Source organism: Strigops habroptila, chromosome Z, assembly GCF_004027225.2.
Source record: "Strigops habroptila isolate Jane chromosome Z, bStrHab1.2.pri, whole genome shotgun sequence".
In the NCBI taxonomy this organism is placed as follows: Eukaryota; Metazoa; Chordata; class Aves; order Psittaciformes; family Psittacidae; genus Strigops; species Strigops habroptila.
Genome location: NC_044302.2, coordinates 97,795,108 through 97,815,911, shown reverse-complemented (window position 1 = coordinate 97,815,911; position 20,804 = coordinate 97,795,108). Strand labels below are relative to the sequence as shown.

Below are 20,804 nucleotides of genomic sequence, written 5' to 3'. Positions count from 1 at the left end.
GTTTTAAAAAAACCCCAACCAAAGCAAAACAAACAAAAAAGCCCCAAACAGGGCTTGGGTAGATTTCGCCGTGAGTGTTGGTCAGTTTAGGGGTAGCAGTCTGGTAATCTGTAATTTTGGAGTCCCTCACTCTAAAGCTGGGGAATTGCAGAATCTAAATGCTGTGGGTACAAAGGAGCTGGGTGAGCTGTGGAACACCAGGCTAACTTCCATCAGGGATATGCTTAGGCTTGTCTTGGGAAGACACTGAAATCCAACAAATAGTTTCTCAAATCACCCCTTTGTATAACAAATATTAGTGTTTGCTTTCTGTTGTTATCCAGATTTAGTGCTTTTAATATGCTCCTTGAAAATCATCATGTGGTTGAAGTTAGCAAATGTAATTGAAATCTAAGAGTTGCTCTTTATTTTTAAATCTCTAGCAGTCACTTTATATGGCTTCTGTGAGTGTGTTTTCAAGGAAACAAAATCCTTGTTTTTCTTTGTGTTATTAGAGAAGTAACTTTCTTAGTATAATTATTCCTGTGTAAGATTTTTGCATGTGCTGCCATGTAGGATTGGGTTGGATGGGTCTTGAAGCTACTTTAAGGTCCCTTCAACCCAAACCATTCTGTGATTACCTTAAGGCTTGAAGCAAAGTTCATAGACAAACTAGTTTGGTATAACAGACTATTATGCACTGTTTGCTTACGAAACCAAGGAAGGAAAACACAGGAATTTTAGATTAATGCTGTTTACATAGAAATCTCTGGAAACCAGAGGGCAAAGTGTTGAACATGCCTCTGATCTTGTTGCACTTGTCTGTGTTTTTGTACAGTGATGACATACTTAATGATCCTTCTTTCACTTGTTTGTTCTGCTGTGTAGGATGACACTTTGTCATGTGAGTGACCACTGGGCCCAATATGTTAGCAGCAATAAACAATATGGATCAGTAGCACACCCCTACTCTGTGGAAAAATTGCAACTGGAGTTTGATGAACTGTTTTTTAGAGCTGTTCTACATGTTCTGAAGGCAAAAAGGTAGGCTGTCCCATGGGATTGATACTGGCTTTGTCTTGGAGGAGTTAGATATTTGAAATGGGGGGTTGAAGTGGCTTTGAATGCTTAATGGTTTAAATAACACTGCAGTATGCAGGATTTTTCAGCACACTGGTAGCAGCAAGATGGGGAGGAATTATGCCTTGAATTCTAGCACCTGTCAGAAGCTCTTGTTCAGCTCAAAATGAGGTTAACTCAGAATTCGAGATACCAAGACACATCCTCACATGCCTAATTCTGTTACATGGCAGAGATATTTGCATATGTCTCCTTTTAAAATGTTGGGATTTATCAGGGTGACACTGTTTCTGTCCGCCTCTTCAAATTCAACAGATTGGGAGTCTGGTTGTTCATGTCCGAGATGCCTTATGGAACCTTATCCAGCAGTATGCTTTGGAGGCTCTTCTTTGTAATGCACTGTGCAGAGAGTGAGAACCTGGAAAAGCTCTGCTCTACTTTGCAACCTGCTGACTGCAAGCACAGACTGAAAGGTAGAATTCCTACACTCAAAACCAATTCTAATCGATTTGGCTATTACTGCATAAGCTACATATTTAATTCTTTGCAGGGTCCATTGTTAAATGGGTCCAGAGGCATTAGAACTGTCTTGAGTAGTTCATGGTCTTCTAGTACTTGTGTGCCCAAACTCTCATTTTTAACAGGAATTGTTGGATCTACAGTCCCTTTAGCTTTTTTTTTTTTTTTTAGGTACATTTTGTGTGTCCTGTTATCAGGTCCCATCTTGACCTTTGATAGTATTTGGTCATATAAATATCCCAGTCCTCCTTTCTCCCCTCTCCCCCAGACTTGCTAGTTTTGGCTTCAGTAATTTACACTGTGGGAGATCTGCTTATCTTCCACGACTACAGATGTTTCCCTTACCTCAAGCTGCCTTTTCTTCTTCTATATGCCAATTTTCTTTATGTTTCCCCTTGACTTCTGTCCTGTATTGATCTCCACAGTGATTGTGGTAGCTTTAGCTATAGCAGAGTTATTTAGATGGCAGCTGGAATGCTGCTTTCCCTGTGCTGCTGCCTTCATGGAAAGTATTTCAGGATTTGATTGCCAGGGAGACAGGTAAACAAAGCTGTAACTCCCTACTTCACAGCCTCTTTGCTGTCTTCAGGGAGAGCAAATCTCACTGTCAATTTTACTTTTCAGCTCTGTGGTAGCCCAGATAGCTGTTACCACATTAACCAAGTCTTTTGATGGAGAAGCAGAAGAAAATAGTGATCTTGAGATTATTGAGTGTCTTGACTCTGTGCAAGTTCAGCTGACGTTGAAGGCAATTTATGCAAAGTAGGAGAGAGGTCAAGACTGTAGCTGTGTACGCTTTATGAGGTGCTGATCTCGTTAGTATTTGCTACCCAAAACAGTGAGTTACATGCTTTCAGTAAGACTATTTTTGTTCTTGCAAGAAATTTTTACTGCATCTCAAGCAAAGAGAATGTAATACGTTGTGGTGGGTTGCAGCTCTGGCAGTAACAAATACCTATTTGTTTTGTTCACGCTTTGTTCTGCTTTCAGCTAACTTTTATGTTTCGAAGTCCTGTGTATGCTGATACAGGATATTTTCTATCCTCTTCATTCTCCTTGTTGCGTTATGTCAGCATAATACTGTTTGTCACAAATGTCTAGACAGGGAATATCAACAGTTCTTTCAGTGCAGTTCATCTAATCTGAAAGAGCTTCTTCTGACTGACACTTATTAATGTAATGCTAACATAATTTCCTGTAATTTGTACCCTGTAAGACCATGGCATTAACATTCTCTTGGGAGAAAGCCTTTTTTATTGATTTCCCTTCCAAAATTAAGTTTGAGAAATGTTAAGGGTGTATCTACAGGTGGTAGCAAGCCTTGGTTAACTGATGGAAGATTTAAGCTTGCATCTATAGAGGTGGGAGCACAGTTGCTTTTAAGGGATAGGAGAAATAGCATAATAAAATGGAGTGCAGTGGTAGAGCTGTGCTTACTAGGATGACTTCTGAACTATGAGAGCTGCCAGATATAAAATAAACCTGTGGGGACATATGGGAAGTCTGGTTACTTGACATGTTCTCGACTTGACCAAATGTTAATAAACTTACTGTGAAACAAATGTTTTCACTGACAAGCGATGACCTTACAGTTTCTTCTTGATGTTTGATGCCTTTGTGAGTACAAGCATGTGTTCTCTGTAAGTTTTATTAATATAGGATTAACAGCTTTGTCCTTTCTTCTGTTGCAGTTGACAGTAAGAACCTGCTGAACAACATTTCTTGTTATAGTTTCTTTACTGCCAGTATCAAGATTTAAGGAGCCACTGATTTTTAGAGTCTCTCTGAACTTGAATTGCAGTATGGTCAAATGTACAGAGGAGGAAGGGAACTGGCTCAAGTAGCAACTGTGTGAAGTTGTCATTGTCGTGCTGTGAGGTGATAGGATTGAGGTGGAGTCTCTTTTTTCTTCCCTTTTTGCCCTGTCCCTATCTTTCAGTGCCAAGCTGTGGCTTGGTGTGGGTTTGAGGTTGGCATGGGATCTACAGCATGTGGACCCCACAGACTGACCACAGGTACAGTGAAGAGGAAGGTGCAGCTGAAGCAGGAAGCTTCAGGGAGATTGCAGAGCTATGACTTGCAGCAGACAAGGTCTAGTGCCCATGTGCTCAGAAGCTGACACCAGCCCTTCTCCTTCCTTTTATAATCTTTGCCCTTAACTTCACTAGATCTTGTTTTTCTCTTCTGTCCTCCTTCAAACCCTTTCTCTATTGCTTAGCTGGTCTGACAGACACTTCACAGGGTAATATGACAATTGCTGTCATAGACATCTGTTACTTGCGTGTTCTACTCCTTCTCCATGTTTGTGAGTCATTCTGCTATGCCTTTACATGTAGTCCTTTATTCTTTTTTGGTCTTTCTGCATTACCTAAAATCTCCCCAACAAAAACAAAACAAAACAACAACAAAACCCACAATGTTCTTAACTTCTGCTGTAAGGATAAAAGTGATAAGGTCTAGTGGTGGACTTGACAGTGCTGGGGTAAAGGTTGGATGTGATGATCTTAAACACCTTTTCCAACCTGGTTGATTCTATGAAAAGGTAGCATTAGGAAAGGGAGATTAATAGATGTGTGTATGTCTGTTGTATCTGTCAGGAGTGTAGCTTATCTTATGATATGGAAAATCTCTTCACTTAAATTGCACAATCCTCTAGCACAGTGTTCATGAGACGTTTTGGCTGTGCGAATCTGACCTTCTCAGGTTGAAGTACAGTTGCAAAATTCTTGAAACCCCTTAAAATAGAATGTAACCTAAGTGGAAGTGTTTAATCACAAGCATGCTGAGCACATGCCTGTGAAGTTTAAGTAGATGAATGCCACAGTGGGTGCTTTCAGTGTATTCTAATGCTGTGATAAGATCACTGTAAACAGTATTTTTATTTGTAATTGGCATAGAATGATCTCCCCAGTTTAATTGCTGCATGAGTTCGTGGTATGTGGAATGGCCAGTGTCTATCAACTTGACCAAAACCTCTCTGCTGTGTTTGGATGGGTTTAATTTTAATCTTCTTTTGGCTCTGTGCTGATTAAAACTAATACGCTGTCATGTAATTTGGATTTAACCTGAGAATTAATTGCTCCGGTATGTCATGGAAGCTAACACTGTGATGACATTTTTGAAAAGAAAGATTCAAGCAGTTCTTCCTGTGGATGATCGACATTGCATAGTTAAAATGATGTCAAAAATTGAATTCCAGCCCTTCTTGAAGCAGTTTTAGCTTTTGTTGTTAATTACTAGCATATTAACTGAATCATATGGGCTTACTGCACATTATGGTGTTTCTTGAACCTTATATTTAAAGCTGGTAGCAGCCAGTTCTGAAGAGAGGATACTAATTTACACGCCTTCAGTGATAACAATTCCTTTGCCACTGAGACCTTCTCTGGGCTTCGGCTGTGAATAAATGTGTGAATATTGATGACATATGTCCTGTAATAATTCTTTATCTTGTTTCTTTCATGTGACTTTCTTTCTAGACCCAAAGCACCTTGAAAATTTTGAAAAGTATCTCAAAACAATGAACTGTTCAGAAGAAATTTGTCTGCTCACCACATTTGCTCAGATGGCGCAAACCAAACGGGCTGATGTTGATGAGGATTTTATCAAAATAATTGTTCTGGAGATATATGAGGTGAGTAACATTAGTAGTCCATTCAGGAAAGGGATGAATGTGCTTTTTCTCTTTCTAACAGTGAAAGGTGTGAAACATCCCTGGTTTCTGTAGTTTGTTCTACCATGGAACTAAGACAGTACTATTTCTCAGCTTTATAATCTAGAACTGAATTAAAATATCCTAGAGTGAGTGTTTTTCTGGGAGTAAACCCAGCTTTATTATAGACCAAGCTAGAATGAAACAAATGAACAAAAATATATTGCTTCATTTTTCTCATGCTAGTCTAACTTGCAGCTCTGAAGTTCATTGTGTGGTGGTTTTTCTGTGTGGATAGTTTTTTTGGGTTTTTTTGTTTGTTTTTATTTACTATGTACGGTGGTGGTGTTCCTGTGTTTAGTTTTGGACTCCGTATAAAATAGTAATTTCCTTATGTTCCAGGGTGGTTCAGTCTTAATATTGGCACTTCCCAACTTTGTTCAGGACCACCAAGAGCAATTTGGTTCTGTATTTTCCAAAAGGCATTTTATTGCACTGCCAAGGAAGGTCAGCCATAATTGGTAACTTCTTTCTGCTCATTTTCTCAGGTCTCTTATGTTAGTCTTTCTACAAGAGAGACATTTTCAAAAGTTGGTCGAGAACTCCTGGGAGCAGTTGCTAGCATCCATACACAGATAGTTTCTGTACTCTTGGATCGGATTAGAGAGACCATTGAGACAGTTGGGATGGTAAGTGCTCATGTCTGTCATTTAAAGCGGGCACACAGTTAAAACTAGAGGCCGTACCAGACTGTGTTATAAGATATGGCTTGATATGGATGAATCACAAAATCACTGAATCATTTAGGTTGGAAAGAGCTTTAAGATCGTCAAGGTCAATTGTTAACACAGCACTGCCAAGTACCCCACTAAATTATGTCCTTAAGTACCACATCTACATGTCTTCTAAATACTTCCAGGAGTGGCAACCCCACCACTGCCCTGGGCATCCTGTTCCAGTGCTTGACAAGCAAGCTCTTTCTTCACCTTTTGCTGAAGAAATTTTTCCTAATATCTGATCTAAACCTCGCCTGGTGCAACTTGAGGCCATTTTCTATTGTCCTGTCACTTGTTGCTTGGGAGAAGAATGGATTGTGTTAAAGACCTGTCCATGTTTTCTTCGATCATATCACTCTTTAAGATAAAAGGGCATAATGCTGATTATTGTTCCATAATGAGTTCTGATTAGCCTTTGTTTTCTGTCCTCAAAGGTTTCTTTATACCTGTTTAAAGAACTGCCGCTGTACCTGTGGAAGCCTTCTTCGTCTGAGATAGCCCTGATTCGCGACTGGTTATTAAATTACAGTCTAACAACTGTGGAGAATAAACTAGCCTGCATCATCTTGGAAGGGCTAAACTGGGGATTCAGTGAGCAAGTATGTATTAAAAACAGGAGGCCTGAACCTGGTCAGTTTTTCAGAGCAAAAGTTTTATTTGAGCTGGGACTATAATTGAATTTGAAAACAGTTAATTACATGCTTTTATGTGATAGCTGTACATTTGATGGCATAGGATGGGAACTTCACAAAAATTCTGCAGTGTTCCAGCTGAGGATTTGCTTGTGTTGCTTCCCTGTAGTGCTGCACCTGAGATGAAAAGAGAGATTTAATCAAGAGTTTCCTCTCTTAAAACAAGAGGAAACAGCTGACAGGGCAATATTTGTGAATCACTTGATTAAGATGTCTGTGGCTGCAGAAACAGAGAAATCCTTCAAGAAGTGTGTATGTGTATGAGATTGGTATGACTGTAGTTTGCAGGCTGGTATCCAGGTATGTTTTCAGAATGCCAGAAAACTAATGACTGACATTAGAGATTTCAAAGCCCTGGGCATTATTTAAATGATTGGAAAATATTCTGTAGAATGGGTTACTCCAGAAGCTCCATCAGTTCAGAATCCAGTCAAGGGTGAATGCTTTTTCAGGTGTCTGTACCTTTTGATCTGGGGAAAAATAATTCTTTAATGTGGCAATTGATAAGAAGAATTACTGTGTTTTGATACAAAAAACCATCGTACGTTCCAAAGTTTTGTGATGCAATTCTGATTTTAGCAGGATGCTCTTCATCTGGATCCAGCTGTCCATTCTGAAGTTGCATTGATGGTCCTGGAAGCATATCAGAAATATCTCTCCCAGAAACCATATGCTGGACTACTTTCTGAAAGCATAAAACAGGTATTCCTCCTTCAGAATTACAGGAATGGCTTACTGAAAATGATAGACAGGAAAAACTGCAGGCCAAGACATTGTTTTCTGGTTTTCTTCTGTTTAAAAGCTATGCTATCTTGATAGTAGAATATTGTATTATACCAACTCTCAGTATTTTTTGTACCCACAGAGCTATTTCAGAATGCTGTTAGGCTTACATTGAACATCTGTATAAGAAATACATGTTTTAAGTTTGACCTCCTTGTAGATTTGCATTATTATCCAGCTGTAGCGGGATAGTTGCCAAATGTTCTTCCAAAGCGTCCTTTATTCATATGGAGTTGGACAGTACTTGCTGAATGAAAGGCTACTTATTATTACTGGTGAACATAAGAGACATCCTTCTTGTGCCTCCAGTTCTTAGTCCTACCTTATTTGAAAGCTCAAATTTTAGTCTCTTTAGGAGTTTTTCAGCAGTGATCAGTGTTGCGTTACCTGAAAACCCTACAAACATTTATTACATTGATTTTACAGCACACTGGTGACTGAGGAAAGTATGGCTCGAAGTTACAAAAGGGGAATGGAAGGATAGAGTTATCAAGGTTAAAAATCCTTTTTTTGGATATTCAATCCAAGATGCTTCTATTTATTTATTCAGAGCTTTTAGCATTGTCCTGTGCTTCATCTTCTCAGTATTTCTTTTACAGTGCTTTCTCCTCCCCTCCTCCCCGGGCTCATTTCCCCAGTCTTTTCTTTCCACACTCTTAATGTTCCTTGTTTCTCTGCTCTTTTCTAACTTACTTCTCTGCACTATTTAGTCATAGTTTGTTGTTTTATGCCAGCTAGATGAGTTCTCTTTTTAAGCCTGTTTCAGCCTTGGTTGCCACTTACATTAGTCAATCTGTCCTGAGTTGCATAAGCTTGTAACTGGAACTTGAGAGAAAGTAATGTTTAGGTTCTTGTACTTCCACTCAGAGAGGGTGAAATACCTGCATTGACTTCCAGCTCTGCAATTTACGCTGGTCATGTACAGTATGTTTTTCCCCAAAGATTTATAATTTCTTCTGATCTAGACAGGGTCTTCATGACAATGGACAGACATAGATGACACAGAGACTCTGCCTGTCCACATTACAGACTACTTTCTGAAGAGTGGGTGCCAGGTTTTAGGCTTTTTATTGACAGGTGGTATTTTTGTGTGTATATATATATGTATATATTGTTTTCCTTTCACTAGCAGTCTGAAATATTACTGAAGGTTTCGTGTGGTTTTTTTTAAGTAGGAAAGATAAATTTTAATCTGCGTATGTAGTTTGGAACACTTTAGGGAAAGAGTATTAAGTTGATCGATAGACTTTACCAAAGGGAATGGAGTCGGGAGAGGGTGAGGGGAGGTGGAAATCAAAGCCATAGAAAGAGAGATTTTGGATAATTCTGCCTGGTTGTGCTATATGATATGTCTGATAAATAACTACTGTTGCTCTGGTCTCATGTCACAGTGTTGTGATAGAAGAGGAAACTTATCCATGCTGTCCCAAATCCTAGACTTGCCATATGTGCTGTAGCATGGCTGTGCTTCCTCTCACTTCTGTTTCTGCTGCTTTGTTCCAGGTCTCCTACTTAGCCAGCATTGTTCGATATGGAGAAACACCAGAGACTTCCTTTAATCAGTGGGCATGGGGTTTGATTTTGAGGTTAAAGCTTCATAGAAATGACCGTGGCATGCAGCATGGCTGGCCTGCTGTCCCTGTGTCTGACAATGTGCTGGACATGATGGAGTCGGTCACACTTCACCCCCTCCTGAAGGCTGTCAAAGCCAACATCCCTATCGGCTGTTACCTGGCGCTGGCAATGACCACGCTGGGTCACAGGTAAGTCTGCTGTTTTGCGTTTACCTTGGATGGATTGTCCCAGTGACTGGGCAACCCAGCTAATGATGAACTGAGGGCTATTAACATCTTTACGCATGTTTAAAGAGCAAAGGACTTCTGCTGCAAGGGATTGAGCAGTTGTTCAGGGGCTGCAGCTTCAAACGATGTGACATTTCCTTTAGTTTGCTAATAGTATTTTTTGCCTTCTGCATGTTAGGCGCAAAATAGTCATTAGAAATAGTACTGGAACTAAGAGGTCAGCATGATTGCTATGTACAGGAGTAATTTTTACCACGCTTATGGAAAGGGTTGTTCTACAGGCAGTGTTTTTTTTTAGCAGAGCTGCAGCAGAGCATTCAGAAAACAGTGAGGAGGAAAAAACCGCTTATGGTGGTAGTGATAGAGAGCCTTGTAACTTTGATACTGAACGTCCTAGACCTGTGTTCCGACACAGTCTTTTCAAGTGCTTTCAGCTGCTTTGTAGGTAAGGCTTTTGGACATAATCAAATTTACTAGTAGATTAAGATACAAAGCCATGGATAGGTTAATCTCTCCCAGGTCTATTTTCTCTGTTATCTCTTACAGTATTCAAAATCTTCACTAACTTGTTTTCTGCATATAATATTGCTTTACTCTTTAAAGAGAAATTATCTTGGCTTTCTTCTCCTTACCCAAGCTGTTGCTTGATGCTAGGTTTATGCCAAGTATGTGTGTGCTCCTTCAAAGTGCTTGGAGTAATTTGAGACTGAAAGGAAGGTATTTGGGTTTGAGAGTGGAAATTTTTACATGAAAAACAGGGAACTTCTTTACTTCTGAGGTTTGTTTCCCTCCCACCCTCCTCCCCCAACACATCCTTCTCCTATCTAAACAGTAACACTGATACTTATCCCGTACGAAAGTTTGAGGCCAGTTATGTTAACAAGCAGAAGAAACAAAGCATTTTACTGTATGCTAGTGACTTAATACGAGATTTCCTTTTCCTCACCTTAGAGTAGACATAGGATTAACGTTTTACATCTTTTCCTAAAGTGCAACCCTTTTTAATTAGAAAACTTGATGCAGAGCATCAAATAAGCTGCTGCTAGTGAGTTTTCTGGACTGTAAGGGTAGGATTCATCTCAGTACCATCTAAGTAGCTACTGTAAGGAAACTCTCTGAGTTCCATCTATAGGTAGTGAAGAAAGATGTCCAGAGCATCATGCACCCTGAGGAGATGTCAAAGCTAGATCATATGAAACTCACTTTGTAGGCTCTTCCTTTGCCTGGAGAAGGAGGGTGGTTGGCTAGGTTAGACAAGAACACAGAGCTCTGAACTGATTGAAACTTGGCTGGTGAACACCCCTATCTCCAGTGATTTTTGGAAGACAGCACGCAAACCCCCAGAAGTGCAGGAAATACTTAATCCGTCAGCAATTGAATGACCCCTACAGCTGAAGGAATACCTGCGGATTTAGCTGTTAAGGATTTCAAAGATGAAATGTAAAGATATGAATGTCTTTACATCTCAGTTGACTTAAAAAAAAAATAAAATCAACAGTCCGTCTCCCTTCCTACTGATAGTCAATGTATATATATATTTTCTGGTTTTTTCCTGTTATTTTCCTTTTTGACAGCATTGAGAAGTTCTGCACCGAAGGGATCCCTCTTTTGGGTGTGCTTGTCCAGTCTAGACATCTGAGAACAGTAGTCCATGTGCTGGGTAAAATTCTACCCTTATTTTACTCTTGCCAGTATTATCTCCTGAAGAATGAACAGTAAGCATTATATATTCCTTATATGCTTATTGATATAGAACAATGAAAGTTAATCTTAACTGTTAAATTTATCAGTTCTGGGTTTTGCATCTAGTGAGAATGTGAGGCAGATGATGGAAAAGTAAGTCTGGTTTCTTTGCAGAGTTATTTTTTGACACTGACTGTGGTTGAGGTAGTTGTGGAAGGGTGTCCTACTCACGTGATGCGTACAACTGTCACATGCTGCTGCTGTGCCACAGAAGTGGTCTTCAGATAGCTGTATTTGCAAGTTGCTGTTTTGTTTATATGCTACACACCAAGAGAGCAGGCAAAACAATTTAACTAATAATTAAATCTGCAGGATGATTGTGAATCAAAGTCATTGTATATGGTGTCACCAGTGCTGTTAAGCTGGTTTAAAATTTTCTAAAAGAGAGTTTTCTGTAATATTAGGCAGTACAAGAAATTTTAGAATTAATTTAATTTGTTGACATCTGTAGGTTTTTATCTTACATCCAACTGTTCCTTCATCTGGATAGTGGAGTCCCTCAAGGTGTGACCCAGCAGGTTACCCATAAAGTAACACAGCACTTGACAGGAGTGACCTATGGAGAAAATGTTAAGCTGCTCAGTAGTATGATACAGGTAAGAAGGTTATTAAAAAATAAAAAGGATGGTGGAAGGGATTTTTTTAAAAACAGGCAGCCTTTGGCTGAATTAGTGTTTAAAATTAGAAAGGATAAAAATCTGGCAGTTCTGTAGCCATGGGGTACACTGCCTCAAGCACGAATAGGTGGGTTTGGTTTCCTGAAATACTTCTGCTTAAACTTGCCTATCTCTGTCAATGCATGTGATATTGGACATAACAACAATACGTGCCGTCCAGACTAATTGAAAAACATTTTCACCAGGTTTCAGGTCAAAACTGCCTGGGAATGTAAAATGCAGCACTACTTTTTTGCTTGTGTTAGTCGAGGAATGCAGCAGATAAATTAATGGTTAAAAGCAAAACTTGCAAACAGAAATATATGGAAGTGGTATGGAAAAATGTTCTGTGTTAGGGAACAGTTGTTCCCTAACCTTCTAAAGAGAGGGTTCTTGCTCTCTCTGAAGTATTTTTTGTAAGAATAGGCACAGTAGCATTTAAATAAGGACTAAAGGGAAAGAGACCAAATCGGGGAAGTCCCTTTGCAGGAACAGCAGACTACACTTCAGAAATAGGAGCTTCTTATGCCTGCAGGTCACAGGGGTCCTGCTAATGGCTAATTTGTAATGTGTCTGTTTTTGCTGATTGCAGAAGATGCTGAGCTCTCCAGGCTGCAGAATCTGCAGAAATTTGGACATGGCAAAGCTGTTTGTACATGGGCATAGAGAGCATCATTGTAAATTATTTATTTTAAGGGTAGGCCCACAGCCTTATGCAGGTTACACGGTTCTCCAGTAAATTCAGGGTAAATTGAGATGAGATCTTAGGCAGAAGTTTTTCCTTGTGAGGGTGCTGAGGCGCTGGCACAGGTTGCCCAGAGAAGCTGTGGCTGCCCCATTCCTGGCAGTGTCAAGGCCAGGCTGGACGAGGCTTGGAGCAACCTGCTCTAGTGGAAGGTGTCCCTGCCCATGGTAGGGGGTTGGAACTAGATGAGCTTTAAGGTCCCTTCCAACCCAAACTATTCCATTACTCTATGAAATTCTTATACTTTAATTGAAGCTGCAATCTCTTGAATGATTTTTCCTTTTAATTTGGCAGACTCACATTTTTCTAAGTGACCAGCCAAATGGAGCAGGGCCGGCTGCAGTACTGGAGTTCTGGATTCAGGTCCTCACCAGCCAGCAGCTGTGGCACAGGGACAGGGCCACACTCTTCTTGCTGGATGACTTATGTAAAGCTGCTTTTCAGTACAGCCAAGAGGACTGTGTGCAAAAGCTGCTTTACCAACAACACAAGGTAAGTGGGTGTGGTGTATTGGTGTGACTGTTGAGTAAATGGTCAGTTCATGTGTTACTTATTCTTTTTTTGATGTGAATATGTCTTCCTGATGTGCAACGAGAGCAGTCATGGTGATGATTGGTAACAGAGCTATCTGATTTGTTTCTTAGTAAGTCAAGATTCATAAAATACCTGACATTTTAATAATAATAATATCTGTTAAAACCTATTTGGAATACAGGTTTCATTCATATGAATTCTGTCACAGTATTTTAGTTTGTGGTCTTTGCATTTCAAATGTGTGATAGTGTGTTTAGGACAAAAATAGAATTTCCTGTCTTGAAAAATTGGACACTGTCACTATGACAGAATCTTCTCACTGGAAAAGAAATAAAGTACAAGCAGGCATTTCAGTGGTGGCTGGTTGAGCTGAGGCTAGGAAGTAGCAATGTGAGGCAGAAAGGAACCTGGATGAAGATAGAGTGACATACCTTTGGCTTGTAAATCATCTGTTAGGCTGCTTACAAAAAAAAAAAAAAAAAAAAGGAGAACAATCCTAAACAAATGTTTGCTTTTGCTGTTTCCATGCAGAATGCTTTGGGCTATCATTGTGACAAAGGTCTGCTGTCTTCACTTGTCAGCTGGATTGTGGCTGGCAATGTTACACCTTCCTTTGTTGAGGGAAATGCCAATTCCTCTCAGGTAAGTGGTATGATGGTGTTGTATAAACAGCCCTGGGATAAACAATTTACAGGTGTCTAGGGTTTGGGGTGTTTTTCTTTTTGCACATTTCCTTTTGTTCCATCATGCTTCCTATCCCAGTGTTTGAGTTTTCCTGTGATAAAATCCTAATTTAGCCTAAAAGAATTCTGTGGGTTTATAACACTAAAGGGAACATGGACATTTTGCACAGAATTTGTCTAATCTGTGTCCAAGAATTCGTATAATAGGATTTATTAGTTAAGATTTCTTTTAATATTTGATTGTTCTCAATATATTTAATGAGACAAAATACATAAAGCCTGTCTTATCTATTAAATCAGTCTTTATCTGATAAATTTTGGATGCTAGTTGCTTTCTCTCTGCTTAAGTGAGTTCCTCATTGCAGTACTCCAACTGGAGATGTATAGTGCAGGTTGGAGAGAGGAGATCTTATTTTAGTGGGTTTGAGTATGTTGTTTCCTTGTTTCCTCCAGAACTCTCTGAATAATTGTCACTTGTCCCTGGTTTTCCTCTTCTTTCCCAAACTTGTACAAAATACAAAGGGGAAGTTTGAATGTAGATGAGGAGGGAACTGGTTTTTAGTTTTCTTACTGAGATATGATGATGCTTTTGCAACTTTGTAATAGGAATCTGGCAGAGACATACTCCTCTTAAGAAAACAGCAAGGTCCCAGATCCTACCTGTGCCGTTTTGTGATCAGTGTTTCTGTTATCACTGTGTTGTGCAGGTCTGGTTTTCATGGGTGGTGTTAAACATGGAGTCAATATTTGAAGAAGATTCGCAGCTTCGCAGAGTTGTGGAGCGGGAGTTGGTTATTAATGCTTTAACTCCTGATCAAGCTTTGAAGGTGAGAGAACTTTTCATCTGCTTTTATTAGAGAGAACTGCTGGAGAAAAGTGTTCTTTTGTATTGTTTAGTTTTTATCTTGTGCACTCTTTCTTACCACGATAAAATGTTTATCTGGTTTTCCAGAGGAAAGTATACTGCAGGGAAGTTTTCTTTTACATTTTGACTTGGACATTTAAAAACTACCATGCAAATATCTGGTTTTTAATACACAATTATTTATAGAAAACTTCAGTCACTAATTAGTGCTCTTGCATGATTTTGTGGGTCATCTGAATGCCTCATGGTCTTCAGTGGATTTATTCTGTACCACTGAAATGGGAAGTGAAGATGCCCTTATTTTTCAGATGGCAAAATATGTCTGTATTTCAAAGAGCGTTTCTCAGGTGTAACTTTTGGCTCATCCTTCATCTCAACTGTTTCAGTGTGTTTAAATGAAGAAGGTAGTCTAGAAACTCTGTGAAAATGAGTTTGCTTGGGCTATGTCCAGACTGGTACATATCTTGCATCCTTGGAGTCTAGTCTGGAGAACATTTGTCCCTTGGCTTGCATGTCGTGATTTAGCTGGGATGCAGTGAGATAGTATGTGGGTAGTGTGTGGAAAAGGATGCTGAGGGTTCCCAATACCATTCCCCATACCATACCATTCCCCTGGTATGGGGAATGAAGTAGTGCCAATGTCTATGCTGAAATTTGGGAACTCAGAAAAGCTTCCCATTTGCCTGCCCAAAGGGCACAGTCCATGGGAGCTTGGTGTGTGACTTCTTAATCATTTAGTGGGTTCATGCAGGAGTAGTGTTCTGTCTTGCTAATACAGAGTGCTGCTACTCATGCGTTGCTTTGCCTTTGTTCTGTTTTTGCAAAAAGAAACTGTTTTTCCTTCTGTATTCTTTCTTCACATTAGTTTTACTTTATGTTTTAGATTCTCAATGGGGCTGTATGGAGTGTAGTCTGGAAAAAACTAAAAGTAGCATGCTGTAGGATTCTGTGTCCTCACATGGCTTAAGACTTATTTTTGCTGGTTGGAGCATGCTGTGTGCTTCACTATTGCTGCTTTGTTCTCTAACATCACCTTGGGTCTTATGGAAGTCTAAACCAGGAGCCTCCTGTGAAGAGGAACAGTAATTAACTGTAATTAACATCAGTGGTCCATGTGTTGCCCTTGCATCACAGAGCCATCATGCCATTTATATTTTTTAGCGTCATAGGTGTAGCACTGCACTATAACAGCTGTTCAACATAACTGTGAGATGGGCAGCTCTTCCTCTAAGACCTGTAATGGATGTGTGAATGTTTCCAAGCTTTAGTTCTCTGTAATGGCTGAGTTTTCATGATGTGTTAATCTGTCAACTTAACCTGCCACAGCCTGTGACAGGGAACTGTAGCAGAACGCTTGTCTGAAAATGTTCTTCCTGCAGAAAGCCCAGGCCCAGCTGAAGCTACCCATCGTGCCCTCCCTTCAGAGGCTCTTGATTTACCGCTGGGCTCACCAGGCCCTTGCTACCCCTGCTGATCACCCTCTCATGCCACTAATCTGGCAGAAGTTCTTCCTCCTTTACCTTCACCGACCAGGACCACAGTATGGGTGAGTCTGATCATAAGGACTGTAGCAGATTAGCAAGCACTAGTAAGTTTGCACTGCAAGTGAGATGAAGTGTCTCATACTTAAGACTGCATCTGAGAGTAGTGGGTGCCAGCAACTTCTCTAGAGTCAGGTTTATTTGCAGAGATGCTGATTTGACACTTGAAACAAGACTTTGTTGTGCTTTTCTGTTAATTTTTAGATTACCTGTGGATGGCTGTATTGGAAGACGTTTTTTCCAGAGTGCAGCTCATGTTAACTTACTCAGTGAGATGAAGCAGCGCTTAATAGAGGTAGCAGACTTCCACCATGCTGCCAGTAAAGCACTAAGAGTGGAGAGCCCTGCAGACGGCAGTGACAGATCACCACAGAAGGCGAGCTGCTCACCAGATTACCTGACTTCGCCAGAACTACATAAGGAACTTGTCAGGTACAAAAAACTCCTGCCCAGTTCAATCATATTCAATGCAGCCACCTGAGCAACTACTACAGCACAGTCTTAACAGTGGGAGACATGAAGGGATGTGACCCTTGGCTGACCTAGATGTAGTGCAGGCTCTTGTTATATGCATAGTTGTGGTCAGATCTGTTCCGTTTTTGATACTACTTGTTTTGTTTTGAGAGGGGAGCTGATTTTACTACTAAAAATAGAACATTGTTGATAGGGTTGTTGCTTCCCTTAGGGGAGAGCTTTGCTTTTTAATTAATGGTATCCCCATGCTGGTAAAATACTTGTTGCTTAGATATATCTGCTAACAGTATGTCTGTCGCTAGCTATACATGTAAAATGCTACTTTGTGTGTATACATCTGTTTGTCACAGACCAGAGCATAAATTTATGTCTGAGTAAGATTACTTCATCAGGCAATTTACTGGGGACTTCAACATGTGATTCATTTAGTGTAGTTCACCCATTTAGCATGCTAAAGTTGAGCTGTGACAAGTGTGTTCTGTGCCAGCTGGAAAGTGATGTGTCTGCTTAACCGAAACCTTAGCACAAGAGGACAGTTGTGTTGGAGTAGGCTAAGGAGATGGACACGGTCACTTGCTGTGACTCAGCTGATCAATGCTCACTTCTGTAAGGGGAGGTAACTCCCAAGAGCTACATTATATCCTGTACGCTGGAACTGCAGCTGTGGTGTTGAGGAGTCTGTGGTTCTCTTCGTAGAGGCTTTTGGTCTGGGAAGTCTACCTTAAAAAACGCTTGCAGCAGTTCAGCATCTGAATATTCCCAGAAACTAGTTGAAAGGATTATTTGGAAAGAGTCCCTTGTTCAGGGGGTTTGTACATGTGGAATCTGAGCTTTTTTTAAGTGCCCCCATCTCCTGCTTCCCCCAGCAATCAGTAGGTACTGTACAAACAAACGAGAGAGATCATAAATCTTCCTTGGGCATTTGTGAAAAATAATCCAGAGATGCTCACTGGGTGTAACTTGATCAATATTTTCAGTCTTTCATTTCAAAGGAGTTCCTTACTGCAACATAAAACCAGACTGCTCTGAAGCTAAGTAAACCTGCTTGGGAAGTTTAATGACCACCTAGACAGGAGGGAAAATATTGGTAGAGTTCATAAGGGCTGAACTCTTGGAACTAGACTACTTCAGTTTTTCCAGCAATGGCGTTGACACAGAAAACATGAGTTTTCTAGTGATATTTAATACCACAGTGTGAAGATCTAATGCATTCTAGTTTTTCCTTGTCACGAAAGCTTGCATGGTATGACTCTAAAAAGGGTACCACTCAGTAGAATGATGCCAATTGAAAAACAAGGTATATTTTTGTTAAAGTACAGTGTTAGCAGTGGAGGAAATGAGAAAAAACTAGCCATGAATTTGAGTCTACAAAGAAATTAAAAGATGTGTGACCTTTTGGAGTGGGCATTCTAGAGAAGTCATGGGGTGAGAAGCCAGACTTGCTCGAATGTTCTGTTGTTTCCTTTGGCCTTTGAATGGGGTTATGGATGAGATTCCCTGACATAAGAGGCTATGCCAGTCTTGGGTCATGTGCTAATTTGAATAACTGTTTTTGTTTTCAAAATTTGTCCTGTGACTCTTCGTTATTGCCCTTCATATTTTTCTGAATAACTTCTTTTCGCTGGTGGTCTTTGAGCTGACACTTAGTAAACTAGTCACAAAGCATTTGAAACATCGACGTTTTGAGCCATGTCACCTTGTACTATTATTTGTTGTCTTAATCCCAGAATGAGACTGATATATGATACATGCTATGCATACAATTAAAGTTCATATTGATTTTTTATTTTTTTTTCCTTTTTGTTTTTCTTCTCAGGCTTTGTAATGTTTTTGTTTTGTGGTTGGAAGAAGAGAGTTTCCAGAAAGGAGACACGTACATTCCTTCTTTACCGAAGCAGTATGATGCACACAGGCTTGTTAAAGTCATGCAGAATCAACAGGTGAAGGGCTAAAGACATTGGCAATTTGGAATCCAAAATTCACTTCACTTCTTAAAAGGGGTCTTCTAAAGTAGTGAGAGACTTGGTGTCTCTGGTCTTTAATATGCATACAGCATGTGTGATACCTTCCCAGCTCTGACTTTTTTCCTAAAATCCTGTGCTGTCCCAAACTGCCTTCCTTTATATTTGAGTGAGGACTCATGAGTAGATTTCTTGCATATCTTAATAAGGACACAGTCCTTATTCTGTACTGCTCTGTAATTCTTTTTATGTTTTAAGATAATTTTAGAGAATTATTGAAGTTGGAACTTTAAATGACAGAAGCTGAAATCTGCTCATGCTGGTAGCATGTAACATGTCAGGTTCAAACATAACTTAGCAAGTGGGAAGTGTATATTATTCTGTCCACTAAGACTAAAGAGTTAGTGTAACAAAAAAATATGTGAGAGAGGAGATTTTGGAAGGGCTTTTCCTCATTCATGCTTTTTATTCCTCCAGTGTATGTGACAACTGGAAGTGCAGCCTGCTTTAGCCTGGTTACAGTTAATCATGCCATGATGTTTTAGATTATCTTGGTCTCCTCTGTGTTCCTTTTTTAGGAACAGAGATTTAATAATCTGTACCCTTTTTCTCTTATTTCCTAGAAACTATACTGAGTGTGCTTGTCAGATTTCTTCCCCTGTCATGAATGTTTTCCAATGGCTTATCCATATATGTCATAGAAAATCTGTGTCTTTTTTCTTCAGTAAATATATATATTTTTCCATAGTAATAATTTTTATTATGACTTAAAACTGCAGGGTCTATTTTTATGTGCTTACTTTAGTTCCCCAGTTACTGGGGTGGATGCACAGCATATGGCACTTAGCAAAATGGGAATGATAACTTAAATCTTGTTTACTTTAGGATTTGTGGATGGAGTATGTCAATGTGGAACTCATACACCATGAATTTCAGGAAGCTCTAAACCTTTGGCTGCAGGTTCAGCTTGAATCACATACAGCCTGTGTTTCTGCAGGGCAAACAGATTTCACCAACCCTTTATTAGGTATGACATAAGACTATTATTAATGAAACTGGGCCACAAAGAATTATGAGCGTGTTGAAGCCCTGGTTTCTTTAGGAACGTAATGATGTCTGTGAATAAAGATGTTAAGACAGTTTGTTTTCTATGAGTGCAGTATTTTGTGTGAAGTTCTCTCTAAGATGCTCAAAGTGAGAGGCTAACATTGATCTTTTTGGCCTAAAGTTTGCCACTCACAGAACAGCAGGTCATGTTGTGGCTAGACCTTTGTAGGTGAGCTCCCCAAAGATGTCTCTGCACAGAGCATGGTCCAGACAGGCTGAATATTCCTGAAGTTTGGACAGAGACAGCTCCAAGCAAAGGCAAAAAGCAGTGAAACTGAAAGCAAAGATAGTGCCTGGGGTTTATTTTTTTGTTGTTGTTTTCAATGTCTTTCACTGGAATTTCGCATGGTGAAGTCGTTGTTCTAGTACGAAGGGGATAGATAATAGTCATGGTAGGTATATTAACGATATGGTGAGATTGGATATTTTTTTGGGGCTGATTTAAAAAAAGGGGAGGGAGTAGAAGGAGACTGGAGTAGTTTCATAGGTGAATTGGCACTGTTTGGGCAAGGGAACTGAATGGGAATCAGAAGGAGGAGAGAGCTGACCTGGAGAGAGGCCGTGCTTTGGAGAGGAACTGGGGTCACAAGACTAGAGGTGAGGATGAATTGTAAGGAAGGGAAGATGAATTTGGCTTAGACTTGGTCTGGGAGCCTCTGTTGGATGAGGGGAAAAAATGGGGTGATGAGAGGAAAATTGGAAGGGTGGAAGGTAGGAGTGACTGGGAGAAACAAGTTGAGCAATGGGTGCTTGGATCCTAATGTTTGTGTGGTGCAGCTCATCTTGAAAATTAGCTGTGTGAAATAAACTTTGCCAACCAAAATAGGAAGATTAGCTAAGGGTTTTTTTAATTTTCTTTTTAAAGGGAGAAGTCCTGAGCAATATTTGTCTGCTGCTAAAGATGGTCCATGCTAAACAAATATTTTTGTTCAGTTTCTCCTGAACTTTTCTTACTGACAAAACTTGCTTTTGCTTTCTGCTTTAGCCAAAGAGAGGATAATAAATAATTTGAAGAAGTTTGATACTCCCAAGCCCCCTCTTCCGCTCCAGATGATGAAAGCTCCTGTGCCAGTTATTTCCTCTGCCAGTCTAGTAAGTCAGAAAGAAGCAATTCAGCTCATGCGCGTGGACCTTAACATCTTACAGCGACATGCCAAGTAAGACACAGCTGTTCCCTTCTGCCTCACTAGCATATCTAGTGGTATGTTCGGT

General features: G+C 40.0%; 1 protein-coding gene across 9 annotated transcripts in view; it reads left to right on the top strand.

The window, feature by feature from the left end:
- The window catches only part of EPG5 (ectopic P-granules autophagy protein 5 homolog), a 59,085-nt gene that overhangs the window by 14,324 nt on the left and 23,957 nt on the right, over window positions 1-20,804 (top strand). For 7 of the 9 annotated variants that reach the window (XR_003989075.1, XM_030469771.1, XM_030469776.1 and 4 more), the window contains 17 exons: window positions 868-1,023; window positions 1,375-1,532; window positions 5,058-5,212; window positions 5,779-5,919; window positions 6,441-6,605; window positions 7,278-7,400; window positions 8,985-9,244; window positions 10,858-10,998; window positions 11,478-11,622; window positions 12,722-12,919; window positions 13,493-13,603; window positions 14,352-14,471; window positions 15,889-16,055; window positions 16,255-16,482; window positions 18,341-18,464; window positions 19,371-19,512; window positions 20,578-20,749. Coding sequence is in view for 8 of the 9 variants with exons in the window: in XM_030469771.1 (XP_030325631.1) it covers window positions 868-1,023; window positions 1,375-1,532; window positions 5,058-5,212; window positions 5,779-5,919; window positions 6,441-6,605; window positions 7,278-7,400; window positions 8,985-9,244; window positions 10,858-10,998; window positions 11,478-11,622; window positions 12,722-12,919; window positions 13,493-13,603; window positions 14,352-14,471; window positions 15,889-16,055; window positions 16,255-16,482; window positions 18,341-18,464; window positions 19,371-19,512; window positions 20,578-20,749 (2,706 nt within the window). In the remaining variant the exon portion in view is untranslated. The remainder of the gene's footprint in view (window positions 1-867; window positions 1,024-1,374; window positions 1,533-5,057; window positions 5,213-5,778; window positions 5,920-6,440; window positions 6,606-7,277; window positions 7,401-8,984; window positions 9,245-10,857; window positions 10,999-11,477; window positions 11,623-12,721; window positions 12,920-13,492; window positions 13,604-14,351; window positions 14,472-15,888; window positions 16,056-16,254; window positions 16,483-18,340; window positions 18,465-19,370; window positions 19,513-20,577; window positions 20,750-20,804) is intronic. The other 2 variants (XM_030469772.1, XM_030469774.1) reach the window with 2 other exon arrangements.